This window comes from Lotus japonicus, chromosome 2 (genome assembly GCF_012489685.1).
Source record: "Lotus japonicus ecotype B-129 chromosome 2, LjGifu_v1.2".
Lineage (NCBI taxonomy): Eukaryota > Viridiplantae > Streptophyta > Magnoliopsida > Fabales > Fabaceae > Lotus > Lotus japonicus.
In genome coordinates this window covers 7,086,400-7,104,677 of record NC_080042.1, presented here as the reverse complement: position 1 = coordinate 7,104,677, position 18,278 = coordinate 7,086,400, and the positions used below count along the sequence as shown (strand labels likewise).

Sequence of the window (18,278 nt, the reverse complement as noted above, 5' to 3'; positions counted from 1 at the left end):
TTTGCTCTGAAAACTTTCTCATCGCAGCTTTCCCTCTCTTCTTTGCTCTCCGGTGAACCTTGCTCACTCCGGCCGTCGTCATTGCGCGGTGCTCTCCCATCGCCGACGTTCTCTTTACTCAATCCTCCGCTTCTTCCTCCGGTGAGTCCTTCCCCTTTCTCTTTTCTTGACACTGTGTCTTCTTCTTTCTTTGTGTTTGGACCTGTTCATCTTCTTTTTTATTTTTATGAAATTACCCAGCATGTCGACACAAAATTTTAGCGTTTCCTCCTTAGAGCTCACTTCCCCTTCTACGGAGGGGGAAGTTTCTGCCCCCACCGTTATCGAAATACAATCCTCGCCCTCCACTCACGAGGATTCCGGTCCCGCCGGCTCCGTTGATTCTATTCTCTCCTCTAATGGAGATTTGTCTTCGCCCGAATGGCGTTCCAATGCGCATTTAGTTGAAGATAAGTGTCTTTGGCGCTCCATCTGGGGTAGCCTTGGGAGCATCAGTTCGCTTCGAATATCTTCTCAAGGGTTTACAAAGATAAATCCCGCCACCTCAAATAACGAAGATCACCTGTTAAATGTTCTTCCATGTGGCGAGGACGATTGCGTTCTTTTTCGCAAGGAACCCACTGATGAATCGCCCGATTTCTTTTTTGTTTATGGTTATTTTTTCTTGGATTTGAATATCAAACTCCCTTTCTCGCCCTTCATATGCCACGTTCTTACCTTTTTGAACGTGGCGCCTTGTCAACTCCAGCCCAACGCCTGGGGTTTCATACGCTGCTTTGAAATTCTCTGTGAACATTTGAGTTGCACTCCCACCTATCCCTTATTTTTCCTTTTTTATAAGACAGTCACCACAAAACCTACATCTGTCAAGTGGGTTCCCCTTTTGGCTCGCAAGAACATGAGCCGATTCACCGCCCTTAAAAGCCATTACAAAGTGTGGCAGAAAAAATATTTCAAAGTCATGGAGTCGCCTGAAATGAATAACTTGTTTCGAGATTCCAATAACCACCCTCTTTTCCCCTTTTACTGGACAAAAAACCCTCGCCGAAAAATATCTGTTTCATACGACGCCTTGGATGAATCCGAGCAAGCCATCGTCGATTACCTCCGCACCTTACCAGTGATCTCTGGTCATGACTTGATTGAAGCGTCGAAATCCGGCACTTTAAATCAATTTTTTAGTAAGTTTATAATTTTTGCACAACTTGTTTTTCTTTTTGTTTATGTACCTCGCCTAATTGATGTTTTCCATGCAGCCACGATGGGAAAAAGCAAGGTTGATGCCAATCCCCTCAAGATGAAGGAATACCTCGCCCAGTCTGCTGCGGCGGCGAAGAAAAGGGCCGCCGAGACTGAGCAAAAGAAAAAGAATGAAGGTACTTCGGGCTCTGATAACGTCAGGGACCCAAAGCGCCAAAAAACTTCGAGCGCTGCTGGTGTTAAACCTCTTCACCAATCAACTCTTGATCCAAAAGGTCGTCCGACTGAGAAAAAGAACGGGCATGACAATGTCCCGCCACATCAACCGGATTCAGGCGCACTGATCAACCGCCCTTCAACTCCATTCGTCCAAGCTGGCCCTAGCTCAGCTATTGGTGGCGAGGCTCTTCCCCCTTTGCTGAACCTATCTGATCCTCGCTTCAACGGATTGGATTTTATGAATCGTACCTTTGACAACCGGATTCACAAGGATGTTTCCGGTCAAGGCCCTCCCAACATTGCTTCTGTGGCGATCCATCATGCGCTCTCTGCCGCCAGTACTGTGGCGGGAATGGCTCAGTGCGTGAAGGAGTTGATAGCAACCAAGAACCGTTATGAAAAGAAGGCGGCTGACTATAAGACTGCCTATGAGCAAGCGAAAGCCGATGCTGAGACCGCCAACAAAAACCTGAAGGCTGCTGAGGAGAGGTGTGCTAAGTTAACTGATGACTTGGCGGCTTCTGACTTGCTTCTCCAAAAGACCAAATCTCTGAAAGAAACTATCAACGACAAACACACTGCAGTTCAGGCCAAGTGCCAAAAACTGGAAAAGAAGTACGAACGCCTAAGTGCTTCCATCTTGGGGCGTGCTTCTCTCCAGTTTGCTCAAGGCTTTCTGGCGGCCAAAGAGCAGATTAGTGTGGTTGAGCCGGGCTTTGATCTTTCCCGTATTGGGTGGCTGAAGGAGATCAAAGATGGTCAAGTAGTTGGTGATGATGACATTAGCCTCGACCTCCTTCCCCAATTCGATGATGAAAGTGAGCCTGAAGAAGGTGGCGAGGATGGGAATGAGCAGCACAAGAACGAGGATCACGAGAAGGAAGACCCTCAAGCTGGGACAAGCCAGGGCAACAACGCCAACAATGAGAACCTGGCTTGAATTTCTTTTTTTTTATTTCATGAAGTTAGAATTTTGCTTTAGGCATTGCCCTGTCTTTTATCATCATTCCAAATCATGTACGGGCGTCGCCCCCTTTGCCTTACTTTTAATGAATACCATTTTAAGTTCATTCGTTGTTACCTTGAGTTGTTGCTAACTTTTCTTGTTACTTTGAGTTGTTACTAACTTTTGTTGTTACTTTGGTTTGCATACCTTAGTCGATTTTTCGACGAGGCTTGGTTTCTAGTGGCCACTACAATTGCCAAGGCTTTTAACATTTGATGGCGACACTTTCTTATTCCGATAGGTTTACTCGCAGTATTGCATACTTTGATACGATTTGCATTGCATGAACTCGTAATATAAATTATATTGAATTAAAAAATACAGGCAATTTTGTTGAAATAACCTTTTCATTAATTTTCTTTCACATGAGAACAATTGTCCCATTCTTTTTACATGTCGCCTCATTAAAAACCTCTCCAAAGAAAGGAAAAAAGAGTGCGACTTCATTCACCCTTGGTTGTTTCTATTAACTAAAATACTGCTTGAGATGAGAGGCGTTCCATGTTCGTGGAACCTTTTGACCATTTAGTTGTTCCAACTTATAAGCTCCTCCTCCAACATCACCTATAATCCTGTAAGGCCCGCCCCAGTTGGGTGAAAGTTTGTTGTGTTTATCGGGTATTGTATTTTTTTGGAGCACTAAGTCTCCTACCCTCATTTTTCTAGGCACTACTTTCGTTGAGAATTTTCTTGCAACCTTCACTTTTCCCGCCTCATTTCTTATGTGAGCCTCACGTTGTTCCTCGGGCAGCATGATTAGATTTGCTATTAAATTTTCCCCGTTGTCATTCTCATTAAACCGAACCACTCGCCAATTTTGATTTTCAATTTCAACTGGGAGTATGGCGTCAGTCCCATAAGTTAAACGATACGGGGTTTCCTTTGTGCTTGACTGTTCAGTGGTGTTGTATGCCCAAAGAACGCCTGGTAGTTCCTCCGCCCAAAGCCCTTTTGCTTCATCCAGATTCTTCTTTAAACCTTTCAGGATAACCTTGTTAGCCGATTCAACCTGCCCATTGGTTTGTGGATGTTCTACAGAGGGGAATCGCATCTCGATTCCCATTCCGCCATTATTCCATGGGCGTTCTTGGTGTCAACGCATTTGAGCATAGGGAACATAATTCCTCGCCGATACAACTCACCATCCACCACTGTGTAAAAACTGGCTTCCCTTCGTTTCGCTCTTGTGTTCACATCGTCATCCTTTGGAGGGTTTTCTAGGAAGATTTTGATTGACTCCATCCAAGAAGGCTCGCCTTCAATTACTGACTTGACTGCTTTCAACTTTATTTCTACCAAATCAATGCTCGGGCGAGGCAGGGTTTCCTGAATGACTGTTTGGTAATTGCCCAATCTCCCTGTGCTCGCCAATTTTGCTAACACATCTGCCCTCTCATTTTGGCCCCTCGGGACATGTTCTATCTTAATTTCTTTGACCTCCATCATCAATCTGTGTACCACTTCCAAGTATTTGGAAAGTTGCGGATCCTTTACTTGGTACTCGCCTTTCACCTGTTTAACCACTAACTGCGAATCTCCCTTGATAAATAACTTTTGGACCCCCAGCTCAATGGCTAGCCTTAAGCCGGCAATCAAAGCCTCATACTCAGATTGATTGTTGCTCGCCTTGAACTCGAACTTTAGAGACTGTTCAATGATCATTTTGTCTGGACTTTCAATTGTTATCCCAGCCCCACTTCCAGTCTTATTAGAGGATCCATCCACAGATAGGACCCATTCTCCTCGAGTCTTCTCGCCTTCCGTGGGTGTTAATTCCGCCACGAAGTCGATCAAACTTTGAACTGTGACTTGGCCCCTTGGCTCATATTGTATATCATATTCTGACAATTCCACTGACCAGCTAACCAATCGCCCTGACAAATCGGGCTTCTGAAGTACTTGTCTTAAGGGGACATCAGTTTTAACTTTAACTTGGAAACTTTGGAAATAAGGCCTAAGGCGCCTCGCAGTTTTCAAAATCGCCAATGCAGCCTTTTCAATTTTTTGGTACCGCAACTCTGCCCCCTGTAAAGTATGGCTCACGAAATATATAACTTTCTGCTTTTTTCCCTCTTCCTGGAGCAACACTGTACTCACCGCCTTGTCAGTAACTGCTAGATAGAGCACTAATGGAAAGCCTGGTGCTGGCTTGGAAAGTACTGGCAATGTGGCCAATGATTCCTTTAATTTGGTAAAAGCTTGTTCGCATTCCTCTGTCCACTGAAACTTTGAATTCTTTTTTAAGCATGTGAAGAATGGGGCCGCTTTGTCACCCGCCATTGGCAAGAAACGTGACAAGGCGGCCATTCGTCCTGTCAAACGCTGAACTTCTTTGACACTTGTTGGGCTTTTCATCTCTAAGATCGTCCTTCCCTTATCAGGATTCACTTCTATTCCTCTCGATGTCAACATGAATCCCAAGAACTTTCCTCCCTGGATCCCAAAAGAACACTTCTCAGGATTCAACTTCATTTGATATGTTCTTAATTGAGTAAACGCTTCCTTAAGATCGCCGCCATGATCACTAGCCCTGGCGGACTTTACGATCATGTCGTCCACATATACCTCCATATTCCTGCCCACTTGTTTTGAAAAGATTTTATCCATGAGCCGTTGGTACGTAGCTCCTGCATTCTTCAATCCAAAAGGCATTGTCTTGTAACAGTAATTCGCCTGATTGGTCATAAATGCTGTACTCTCTTCATCCGATGGATGCATCATGATTTGATTGTAGCCCGAATAAGCATCCATGAGACTTAAAAGTTCATTCCCTGACGCTCCATCCACAAGCTTATCGACATTGGGAAGTGGATATGAATCTTTAGGACACACTTTGTTCAAGCTTGTGTAGTCCGTGCACATTCGCCACTTCCCATTGGATTTTTTGACCATCACAACATTGGCGAGCCATGTCGGGTACTGCACCTCACGGATGAAGCGAGCCTTGATTAGTTTCTCAGTCTCTAATTGTACTGCCTTATTCTTTTCATCACTCATTCTCCGCCTTGGCTGGATGACTGGGGTCGCCCCTGGTCGAATAGCCAATTTGTGAGTGATCACATTGGGGTCAATCCCTGGTACATCATTGATGGTCCATGCAAAGAGATCCAAATTATCACCCAGCAGCGTGATCAACCTTTCCTCTTGTTCCTTTGTCAAACTGCTGCCAATCTTTAAAACTTTATCCTTAATTTGCACTTGCTTGGTTTCTTCCAGAGGTTGTGGGCGGAAATCATCAGCATCGTCTCTTGGATCCAAACTGAATCCCTCTTGCGGAAAGATTTCTGTGATTCTGTGACTTTCTTTGGTGGCCTTACGCCCATAAAGCGCCACACTTCTTAAATAACATTCTCTTGCTGCATTTTGGTCCACATGTAATACCCCAACCTTTCCATTGCAGGCTGGATATTTAACAGTCAAATGAGCTGTTGAAACGACCGCACATAGCTTGTTGAGGGTGTCTCGTCCCAAGAGTACATTGTAGTTGGCTCTGCACGCCAGGACTAAGTACTTCACTTGAAATTTCTTTACAAACTCTCCCTCGCCAAAAGCAGTTGGTATTTCCACATATCCTCGAACAGTGACACGGTCCCCTGTAAACCCTACCAAGGTTCCTTTATACGGCCTCAAGTCTGACTCTTTTAGCCCCAGGCGATCAAAGGCATCTCCATAAATGATATCCGCCGAAGACCCTTGGTCTAAAAATACTTTCTTCGTGACATAATTGTTAACCCTGATTGTTACCACAATTGGGTCGTTGTCATGGGGAATCACGTGCGCAAAATCCTGAGGAGTGAATATGATAGGGGAGTGATTCACCCAACACTCGCTTTCGCTTGCCTCATGTACTGAGTGTACTGCCGCCACATAGCGCTTTCTAGCCTTACTTGAAATTGCACCCCCGCCAAATCCTCCTGCAATAGATGAACATTCCCCAACAGGATCGCCCAACTCTTCCACTATCTCCTTGCCTTTGCCTTTGTCTCCTTGGGTGATCCTAGCGACTTCTGGCGTTGCTGTGTCTTTAACGAAGTTTGCCAGATGACCAGCCTTAATCAATCGATCAATTTCCCGCCTCAAATTCCAACAATTATCCGTCGTATGCCCCAACGCTTTGTGGTACTCGCACCACCTATTGGTATCTACATTAGCTGGCGGTCGCCGCGGGGGTGGCGGGTACTGCACAACATTCGTTTGCCCAACGGCCCTTAAAATGGTGCTTAAGGGCGCATTTAACTTTGTAAGTGGAACTGGAGCTGGCGCAGTACCATGCTGGTTTGGAGTTTTGATATGGTCCCGGTCTTGGTACACGGGGGGTTTGTGCTACCCTGGTTTCCTTCCCTGCCTTAGGTTTATCCTGCGAAACCCCGCCGGAATGGGCTTGCTTGCGTCCTTCCTCTCTTTCTTGTTTTTTCTGATCATCCTGCTCAATTAATATGAATTCCTGAACACGAGCACGAAGGTCCATCATGTCTTTTGCTGGTCGCCTCGTCAAGTCCCGATTCAAGTCACCCGCCCGAAGACCATTTTTGAAAGACGCAAGGCAAACATCCGGATTGCCCTCCTCCAGTTGAACCGCCATTTTACTAAATCGCGCCATGTAGTTCTTGAGCTTCTCCCCTGGCTGTTGATGTATGCTGATAAGATCAAACATGGTTGCCTTGGTAGTTTTATTGGCGGAGAATTGAGTTAAGAACTTTGTGGACAAATCAGTAAAATTGTCAATGGAGAAGGGCGGTTAACGGATGAACCATTGCATCGCCATCCCCTTGAATGTTGATGGTAACAACCTACACTTCACCTCATCTGTTGCTCCTCCAATAACCATTTTCGTGTTAAAATAACGCAAGTGTTCCATGGGGTCTGAGTCACCTGAAAAGGCGTCCAACGCCATCGTTTGCAGATGTTTTGGTATGCCCACCCGTGTGATGGCGGGAACAAAAGGCTGGAATTCAACAACGTCTTCGGCCTCGAGCCGTTGTTCTTGCTTATAGTCTTGTCGCTGAGTTAAGTACTGCACCTGGGCTTGCAACTGCTCGTTCTGGCTTTGCACTTTTTGCAAAGTGTCCAACATTTGTTGCAAGGCCGCCGGAGTGATTCCCGTCACCACCTCTGGCGCTTTTCTCGGAACGCTGGTTTTGAGGTCATCCAGATTTACATACTCAGGCGGCGCTGATCATCGCCTGACTCCTGGATCTGATCTAGCTATCAGATCTGAAGGTCTTCCTGGAGCTGCATTCACCAACGAGACCGGTGACTGCGCCACCGAGTGAACCCCCGCCGAAGAAGCCTCCTGCTCCGGCTCTTGAGGTACTTCGCGGTTGTTGTACCGTCCACCGTCGCGGCCGCCGTGACGACCACCCCTCCGGCGATGATCGCGGCGGCCCACACCACACGAACGAGTTTCCATGGATCCTAAAACGCACCCTCTATGTCAAGTAGTAGATCGAAGTAAGACCCACAGACGGCGCCAATGTTCCGTACTAGGGAGTTCTGACGTCGGAAACTGACAGAAAGTAAACCCTAGCAGAGTACTAAAAATATCACAAAAGGAATATTCTCATTAAATGTTTGAAAGGTACTTTTTACAAGGGGTTGACCTCTCCTTTTATAGAGGGAATGATCATAACATGGACTGTCACTGTACTTGGGCCTGACAACCGGGGCCCAAGCCTCTATACATATAAGACAAAACTAAAGGAATCTTCCAGCTGGCGTGTGGACCCATCCAGAAGACGGGCGGGCTTCGACGTTGTTCCATAATCCCGCCATGGCTGCTTTCGTTCATCTAAATGCTTGATTTGGGCGGGATATAAGTGATACTTATATCCCGCCCAGTCCAGTGATTTAGTCAAACGTAATTTTATCAAAATAATAAATGACAATTAACTCAGATAGTTTATCAAATAAGATTCTTGAGATGGAGCAGGGAAGTGGTTAAAATAGGCAAGGTTTGAAATTACGGACTTATTTTTCTGAACAATTAGTTACTGTAATTTACTAATTGATACTAATATCTCGAAATTTAAAATTTAAATTTCTCACTTAAAATAGGCAAGGTTTGATTTTCGTAGGAAAGAGGGAAATTTAAATTATTAGTGATTTAGTCAAACGTAATTTTATCAAAATAATAAGTGACAATTAACTCAGATAGTTTATCAAATAAGATTCCTGAGGCTGAGATGGAGCAGGGAAGTGGTTAAAATAGGCAAGGTTTGAAATTCCTAATTTGAAGGAGTTTTGAAATTCAAATTTTGATAGGGAAGTGGTTATAACAAATTTTACAGTGATTTTGTGTAGAATCATAAGGAAAAAATCAGAAACATAGCAATCATGTGCTATAATTCGAAATATCTCACCTCAGGACCAGCAATAACATTTTGCCCCCTTTGTCTCCCTGTGTTGCTGGCTTTCATGTCACTGACAGAGCAAAGAAATGCATCTGGCTACAGAAAATTCAAAGCAAAGTTATATATGTATTCTGGCCCTCATGTTAGAAAAGAAAACAGTCCAAAGGACCAAAAAAAAAAAAACAGTTATAAACAAATTAATTATACCTGGCACAAAATCTATCCATTAAGCATTGCTAAATCAATCTGTATTTGATCAACACACAAATAAATCAGATAAGTAATAGCCCATCATTTAACTGATTTGGACAGAAGTACAAACCAAGATCGAAAGATAGCAATTATATTTTGATAATACAAAGCAGCTTGATAGATATGGACAAATATATACTAATGTTTATGTCTTACCCTACGTTGATAGGAGTTAAGAAGAAAAAACCTTGATTAGTTGTATTCAAGGACTTTGGTGAATACAAAAATGGAGAAAATTTCTTCTCCGTACAGTGATCAGGTCACTGAGTATAGACATAAGTCAAACTGCAAAACTACTTAAAATTGCAAGTTTCCTAGAAGACTCATAAAAATCAGCAATTGATATGTATGGGACTAATGCCAATTTAAATCTATTCTCTAAAGGGTAAAAATTTGTACCACACCACTCAGTAAAGAAGAATCAATGATTAAACCTTCAATAATCACATTCATCTTCAACATTATAAGAACCAATTTGATATGCTGGATGAGAAAAGTCCATATAATAAGGAAAACCAAGTTGATATGCAGAATAAGAAAACCAAGATGGATCCAGTGACAGAAATTTTTCCACATATCCTTCCATTATTTGACCAAATTGTGTATTGGAAAACAGACCTATAAACATTCAGATGTGAAAAAATCCAAGGATCCATAGACAGAAAATTTTTCAGCAAATCCAAACAAAAACTAACCTATAAACATTCAGATGTGGAAAAGTCAAAGGATCCAAAGCTATGAAAAATTCTAAATTGAAAGGTTAAATAACTACCTTGCCACTAACATCATTATTGATAGTTCATGCTGTAAATTGTCCAAAAAAGTGAAACTTGAATCCAGCAGTGCATTGGTGTGAAGACTAAAATTGAAGCAAGCATCTGAAAAATCAAAATATAACAAAAGGGGGTTTAGAGTGCTCATAGAGAGAAAAAAAAAAGCATCGAAGCAGTGAGAGAAGAGAGAAAAAATCAAACCACGGTGAAAAAGCTTGTTGTTATTTCTACAATTTATCAGTACCTGCACAAGTTGAAGTGTTTGGTTAAAACCTCTCACATACAATTTATCAGTACCAGCAAGAAAGGAAATGTTCAGTCACAAATCATCAAATCATATAATGGAAACATGTCCACTAAATTACTTGCTTGGAAATCCATTTGATGAATTTTTTGTTCTAAACTTGAAATCTAATCTCTCTCTACTCCCAGGGTCCCTATCCTCTTAAAGAGGACAATGTAGAGAAAAAACAAACATTTTCCAGCTGTATAATACTTTATTATTTCATCTTTTCCTCTCTGCCCTTGAAACGGAACCCTTACAAAACCCAAACTAACCAAATAAACTCAGCAAGGTAAAGGAATGAAAAATGTGAAAAATCAAGTCATCAACTCCTTTGAAGGACAATAAACCAAACGGAATACACAATAGATTAGGTTGTTGATGTTACCTTGCCTGAGAAAGATGGAAAACAGCTTCGAGTAGGGAAGAAACAGCGGAACGGCGTCGGTGAGGTCGCGGCGCAGCCTGAGAGGAGGTCGATTGCAGAACGCAGGAACGGCATCGGTGAGGGAAGAAAGGAGTTGAACGGTGTAAGGGTTTAGGGAGAGAGAATACAGAGTGAGTAACGCATAGAAAGGGAAAGTAGTTGAGAGTAGAAACGACGTAGTTTAAGTGAATGAGAGATTGAAAGAAGAAATGTTGAAGATCTGCCACGTGGATTAGGGGGGAAGAATAGCTATTGAAATGCCACTTGGAATAGTAGAACCCTGAACAATTCTTATTTCTATATATTATGGATTATGGATTTGTACATGGTGAATAAAACAATTCTTTATTTCTGAAAATCTTCAAAAGTTCGAAGTTTAAATGCCTATTTTTTTATTGAATATTTTGAATTTATATACTTTCTATTATTTACACGTATTTATAAATAACAAGTACTCCCTTCGTTCCTTTTTAAGTGTCATTTTAGCAAAAAGTTCTCCAACCAAGATAGTAGGTTATTGGAGTTTTTTTTCCATTCTACCCTCTCACATCCTAATCATGAAGTTATAAAGTTTTTCAACCAAAATAGTGGATAATTAATTTTTTGTCCCACTCTCTCTCATATTATTAAACTATTTATCATTCTTCCCTCCATAGTAGTAATAAAAATTTATAACCTCTCTCCAATTTTTAATGTTAACACTTTTTCTATGTAACTTTGAAAGCTCTTTTGGTTACTTTCATTGGAATTTAATTTCCATTTACTAGACAACACTTTAAATTGATGTAATGACAATTTAATTTCCATTTACTAGTAAGGATAAAATTGATAAAATGGATCTTAAAACATCAAAACGACAGTTAAATAGGAACAAAAAATTTCTTCTAAAACGATACTTAAAAAGGAACGGAGGGAGTAACAACCATAGATACCATGGTTATAAAAATCGGGAACCAAACACTTGGCCGATCCAAAAATATCACAAAACCGTTTGGAGAAAGAACCGGTGTCAAACCGGGAGAACCGGCGTAAAACCAGAAGAACCGGTGAAAACCGGCCGGTTGGCGGTTTCACGTGGTTAAAGTTCTTTTTCTTTTTCAATTTTGACTTTTGAGAATTGTTGCCTAATCCATCGGAATAGATACCCATTACTGCTAATCACCATTAATATCATTCATTAGTCTTGAATTAAAATTGCTTTAATAGAAAAATTCTTCGTTAGTTTCGCCAGTTAAAAAAAAAAAGTCTTCGTTGATATCATTCATTAGTCTTGAATTAGGAACTGCTTTAATCATTGTGCTGCATTGTGTATAAGAGAGGCATTAATTACTATTAAAATGTATTATTGGAAATTATGAAACCAATAAATTAGAATGAGCTAAGGCCCCACCTGATAATTGTTTTCATCATTTCACGAGACTTAAGGAAATCAAACGGTTTTGAAAAAAAAAAAAAGCAATTAAAGGGTCAAAGTTTAAATCACATGCCTTATACTTCTTGTACTAGAAATTAAACCCGTGCGTTGCACGTAGGGTGGAAATAGGTCGAGCCGAGCCAAGCTTTGTGCGGCCTAGGCCTGGCCTGCATTATCTTTTCGTGGCCCAAGCCTGGCCTGTGGCCTATTAATAGGCCAAATTTTATGGCTTGGCCTGGCCTTTTCTAAGGCCTGACCTGACCTACAAGGCTACAAGCCTGCTTAAAAGCCTATTTAACAGACAATTTTATCAAAAGAAGGCTATTTGGCTGGCGGGCTAATAAGCCTTTTATATATCATTGCACTTTATTTTCAAATAAAAAAACCTGTATCATTCCATTTCAAAAACTACACCTGTATCATTGAATATGTCTGGAACGTTTCTAATCTAGGTTAGGGTAGGGACTTAGGGTTTTCTTTTATACTTAAGTATAAATCAGTTTAAAAAAATCAAATAATATATTATTATATTATATTTATTTATATTATTAATAAAAATAATATATAAATAGGCCGGCCTGTTAGGCCAAATAGGCTTTTTTAATAGTTTGGGCCTAGCCTTTTTAGTTAAACAAGCTTTTAAAAAAGCCTAAGCCTGACCTTTTTAATAAACGAGCCGAGCCGAGCCGAGCCTCTAACGAGCCAAGCCATAGGCCCCTGACGAGCCGCCTGGCCTATTTCCATTGCACGGGTTTGTTTTTAAGTTATGTGTCTGTTATTTGTAAAAATAGTTTATGTAATATGAAAAATTATTGAAGAGTAGATAATTAAGAATATGGTAAACATATGTAATGTAATTACATTAATGAAGCTCAATAAAAAAAATTTGCACTAATTTTCTAGATTTTTTTTTATAAACATTAGGTACCGGTCACCCTTTGGATATAGCGACAGATTCGAGATTTAGTCACAATTAAGGTTCTTCATCCCTCCCCTATAGTTTATTATGTGGGGATCAAACCCGAGGGCTCTTCACACACACTCAGCCTGCGTTGCCAACTGAGCTACCCCTCTTGGGTTAATTTTTTAGTATATTAAAACACATATTTTATATTTTATGTTTCTTTAATAAAAATAATTTTCAACTTATTTGGTGATTATATGTTCAACTTATTCGATAAATTTTTATAGTTTTATAGAAAGTAAATAATTATAAAACCTCATAAGACAATTTGAAATAACAAATCGTTCAACCTAATGAATGTCTATTATAATTTTTAAAATTAACTCTTTGGATCTTTGAGTATTCCGTGCTAGAACATAGAGAGGAAAGGTAGTACCCAAAGTGTGAGGAAAGTGATGTGAATGCTTAGAGAGAGAAACTCTAACCGCTTAGAGAGAGAAAATATAGCTGAATTTCAATGCTATTATTTCTCAAATGAGCTAAGAGTCCCTTTGGCGCCCTTAGTCTGTCCAAATGGGTCAGTTGGGCATCGGGAAGGGAGGCCCAAGGTCATGACGCGTCCCACGCCCAAAGTTGAGTCTCCTGGGCGAGGGACCATGGGGTCTCGCCCAGTCCATTGAGATTTCTTCCTTAAGGAACGCACTTTATGATACACTTGTGTAGAACATAATTCCTTCAGTAGATGATACATGTGGTTAACACAAATAAATTATAAGAACTTAGTTAAAAAGATTCTTAAACTCGTGTACCATAATTAGGTGCAAACGAAAGTTGGTTAAAAATGATTGTTAGTTTTTTATCAATGAAGAAATATTGTAGCTATATCAAATATAATTTCCTTCAGGAAGTTTATTAAATACTTTATTTCATACTACATCTTTAGTTTATTGTAGATGAGTGCAACAATGATAAACCTTAGAGGAAGTTATAAAATCATATTAGATATTATTAGAAAATATATTTTAAATCAAAATTATAACTATTATCGACCAAAATTTTTAAAATTAAACTATTTTGACAAATAAATTTAATTTAATTATTCTATTATTTTTTATAACTAACATTACATGCATAACATATTTAATATATAACTCCTAATTTAATTAACTTAGTTTTTAATATATTTAATTTATTTATCATCATATATGTAGTTAAATAGAAAAATTACTCTATGATAATTTTAACTATCAATAATTACTTAATAACTAATATTTATTAATTTTAATTCTATTTTATGTTAGTTAGTTAATTATAAATATTATTTATAATTAATTAATTTTAATTCTTAATATTTGTCAACTCAAGTTATTTTTAAAATTATAACAATTATTATTTAATATAGGTATTTTTGTGAATATTTAATGTAGGTAGTTGAATAGCTTTTGATAATACAATTTTTTTTTTCAATTTTTAATCTTATTATTTAATATATTTATTACAAAGATAATTTTTTTATTACTTAATGCATTATTATACATGCAATATTTACTAATGTATTTAATGTAATGGTTCAAGTGTGCTTTACTTATATATATCGATTTTATTTGCATCATTAATATTGTATTTATTAGTTAACATAATTCTCTTATATTAAAATTGTTAAATTACTGTTATTTTATTAAGATGAGAAGAACCGTGGTTGAACCACTAAACCGTGAACCGGTGTCCTGAACGATTCAGTTTTAAAAACCATGATAGATACATTTCAAAAAAAAAAAACCATAGAAAACATGTGCCATGAAGATAATATTTACTCCCTCGGTTTCAATATAACTATCAACTTTTAGAGAACTTTCTTATTTCATAATAACTGTTCACTTAGACTTTCAATATAGTATTAAATGATATTTTTTTATATAATACCCCTACAAGAAGAATGAATGAAGAGAGATAAAATTAAATTTTAAAGGTAAAATAAAAAAACAACTACTCCCAAGAGATAAGGAAAATGTTCTAAAAAATGCCTGTTCGTTTATTCGCTAACTATGAGCTCATTCATGACATCACTGATTCCTAAATTATCAATTAAAGAAAACATCGTGATACATATGTTGCCTATTGAATATCCCAAGAGATAAGGAAAATAATACTTTGGCAGAAATTCCACCTTACTTAGAATAATAAAGAAATTTATCATTTAGAATATAATAGAATATTATATTTTAATATTCTTTATTTTTTTCTTGTTTTTTCCTACGGCAGATTCTGGCTCTGGTTGCGGCTCTCCGACGCCCACGGTGGTGCCTTTCGCCGATAGTGGTTCCTCCTCTTCAGGTCTACCAGAGTTTCATCCGGTTGTTCTCAAGTTTGAAGAGTATTTTATTTTCACGAAAGGCCTATCCTGGGTCTTTTTTGATGATTTTTGTTCCAGTCTCAGCATCGATGAACCTCCTCCTTTGACTGAGGGAGTGTGTTAGAATATAATAGAATATTAGATTACAATATTCTTTATTTATTTGCTTATGTAATTACGCATGTAATCAGGTTTAGATTAGTTTAGATTTTATTGTTCAGTCAACTCTCAATTATATAAATATGTTGTCTAGTATCAATTATATAAATATGTTGTCTAGTATCAATTATAACCACGGAATACAATTCCTTCACATTTACACTTAATTTTTCTTTCATGCATCGATCTCAATTTGACTTACTTTCTTTTCCTATTTTTTCTTCTTTTCTATCACACCACATATTTTATTTTTCTCTCTTTTCTTACCATTTATCATTTGTTGTAGTTTGATTTTTAGTGTGGATGAAACATTCACTAAATAGTAGAGAGAGAAAAGACACATATGATGTGCCGTTAGTGATTGATAGAAAAATAAGCTAGAGATACATAGGATAGGAAGAAAAAATTTATGAAAATGAAATTAAAGAGAAATAAATATATAACAAAAAAAAATTACATGTATATGTTGATGGGACCAAAATCCTTTGGTTTGGTCCCATTTGGTGTCTCAATCCTAACCCATCAATCAAATTTTGTTATAGTAGTATTATTTAAAAATTAATGTAATATTATAATTGCCATATTACTCACCCAAATGAGACATCACAGGAGAAGAGACATTATGTAAGCCTATATAAAGAACACTAAAACCAACGAATTACGTGCACAACTCAGCAACAAGAACCAAAACACTTGTCAAATGAGTTCCAATTTCAAACAAAATGAACTTCCCACAGAGGCAGCAAATGTCAATGATGCCTACCCCATTGCTCTGTCACTATGTTTCAGTCGAATCTTTTCTGCAATTTTGAATGCTGCTGTCGATCTCAATTTGTTTGATATCATTGCAAAGGCACAAAATTCTAGTGGTTCAAGCTTGTCTGCTTCTGAAATTGCTTCACAGCTTCCATTTCAACATTCAGAATTGGTTACTAGGCTTGAAAGGATGCTACCAGTGTTGGCTAGTTTTTCTCTGTTAACTTGCTCCATTCGTACCACTGAAGATGGTAGTAGAGAAAGAGTTTATGCTCTCTCACCAGTTGGTGATTACTTTGCAATTGAGAACATTGGAGGCTCTCTTGGTCCCCTCTCAACCTTAGTGCATCGAGGATATTGTGATATTTGGTAACTAAGCAATTATTACAAAGGATGGAGTCATATATTTTTATCGTAGGCCATAGTTTTTCCTGAACCCAGAGACACTTGCAGTTTGTGGCGAAAACAGTCACAAACTACAGATGTCCATGTGTTTAGTAAAAAGTAGTCCTCCACGAATCAGAGCTCTCTTTAATATGATCTTACGGTTTCTCGTTTTCAGGAATGATGTGAAGGATGCAATTGTAGATCCTAATAACAATAACCACTTCATAAATGTTTACGGATTAGAGCCTTTTCAATATATGGAGAAAAATAAAGAGTTGAACCACTTATTTAACAAAGGAGCGGCCCTTTCTGGCCTATTAGAAATGAAAGAGATCCTTAAAATATATAAAGGATTTGTGGGAGTATCGACATTGGTTGATGTGGGTGGTGGAGTAGGTCAGGTCTTAGAACAAGTTATCTCTCAATATCCTTCAATGAAAGGAATTAACTTTGATTTGCCTCAAGTGATTCAACATGCATCACCTCATCCAGGTAACAAATGTCATTCTCTGTTTTTTTTAATGTGCAACCTACTTTATTTTAAAAATTGCAATTATGAAGTTTCTATAGAGAAAATTGGTGTTTGTTCATTTAGAAAAATATATTAATTAGAAAACACATTTTTGACTTTAAGGGATAGAACATGTATCGGGAGATATGTTTGAAAGTGTTCCAAATGGTGATGCCATTTTACTTAAGGTCAGTGTACCACATGAGAGATCATCTTTATATTTTGATAGATTCAAATTTGACATAGAAAAATGTCCAAATCAAATTGATGTGTTTTTTCTCTGGTTATTTCAGCGTGTATGTCATAATTGGCCAGATGAAGATTGTGTGAAGGTTTTGAAAATTTGCCATAAAGCTTTGCCTGAGCATGGAAAGGTGATTATTGTGGACACTATATATCCAGAAGTTCCAAACTCCAGCATTACATCTCAATGTGTCAGTGTTGTTGACAATCTCATGTTTTTAGTACATGGCGCAAAGGAAAGAACTGAGAATGAATTCCGAAGCCTGTGCTCTAGCTCTGGATTTTCCAAATTTCATGTTGCGTCTAGTACTGGTTCCTCATCTGTAATAGGAGTGATGGAATTTTATAAATAAAAATTCCGAAGAAGTAAATTGGAATCTTAATCCATTAATAAAATAAAACTAATCTATTTTTACTTTATTTTGATCAGTTGAAATGTTATAGATAGGTGTGTGGTATATAAATGTGCACAAGCAGTAGTAGCTATGATTATATTTATCCTAAATCTCATACAAATTGTGCAGTATCATATAAAGATTTTTTAAAATCATCGTCTATGTATAATTTTGCAACTTTCGCAGAGGTTTTTTTTTTTGGAAAGTCAAAATGAATTAAAGAATAGTAGCACTTAGGGGGGTCCATTTAAACAATGAAAACCCTCTTTCCATCAAAGAGTTTTAGTGTGGTCCATGGAGTCTTTCCTATGATTATGGATTCTTTCTTTCATTTGGGTGAATTGATGACCCGGGTTTATATGATGTTTTTAGGGTTTTTCTTTGTTAGTTTTGAGTCTTTTTCTTATGTCTCATGTAGTGTTTCATGCATTCTCATGCATTTTAACTTTTATTTGTGCATTTGCATTAGTTTAGTAATTTTGTAGTTTTATAAGGGCTTTAGTTGCATTTTAGTATAGTTTTAGTCTTTTGTTAATTGTCATTAGTTTTGAGTCCCTTGTGCAATTAAATGGTTGGTATTCTTGATATTTTTCCTTGAGCTTTGATGAGAGTAATCAGGTCTGAAACTGAAGGAGAAGGAAGGTCA

The 18,278-nt window shown here is 38.3% G+C and overlaps 1 protein-coding gene across 1 annotated transcript; it reads left to right on the top strand.

Annotated features, from left to right (window-relative positions):
- The first annotated feature begins 15,990 nt into the window (after positions 1–15,990).
- LOC130737476 (isoliquiritigenin 2'-O-methyltransferase-like) lies at positions 15,991–17,657 on the top strand. The gene is made up of 4 exons (XM_057589245.1): positions 15,991–16,465; positions 16,659–16,975; positions 17,118–17,182; positions 17,288–17,657. The coding sequence occupies exons 1-4, from the start codon at positions 16,041–16,043 to the stop codon at positions 17,588–17,590; spliced, it is 1,110 nt and encodes a 369-aa protein (XP_057445228.1). The 5' UTR covers positions 15,991–16,040; the 3' UTR covers positions 17,591–17,657.
- Positions 17,658–18,278: the final 621 nt, after the last annotated feature.

Coding starts and splice junctions, on each gene's coding strand:
- LOC130737476 (XM_057589245.1), top strand. CDS start 16,041: ATGAGTTCCAATTTCAAACAAAATGAACTTCCCACAGAGGCAGCAAAT. Junction 16,466..16,658: donor CGAGGATATTGTGATATTTG/GTAACTAAGCAA, acceptor TCTCGTTTTCAG/GAATGATGTGAAGGATGCAA. Junction 17,183..17,287: donor GTGATGCCATTTTACTTAAG/GTCAGTGTACCA, acceptor TGGTTATTTCAG/CGTGTATGTCATAATTGGCC.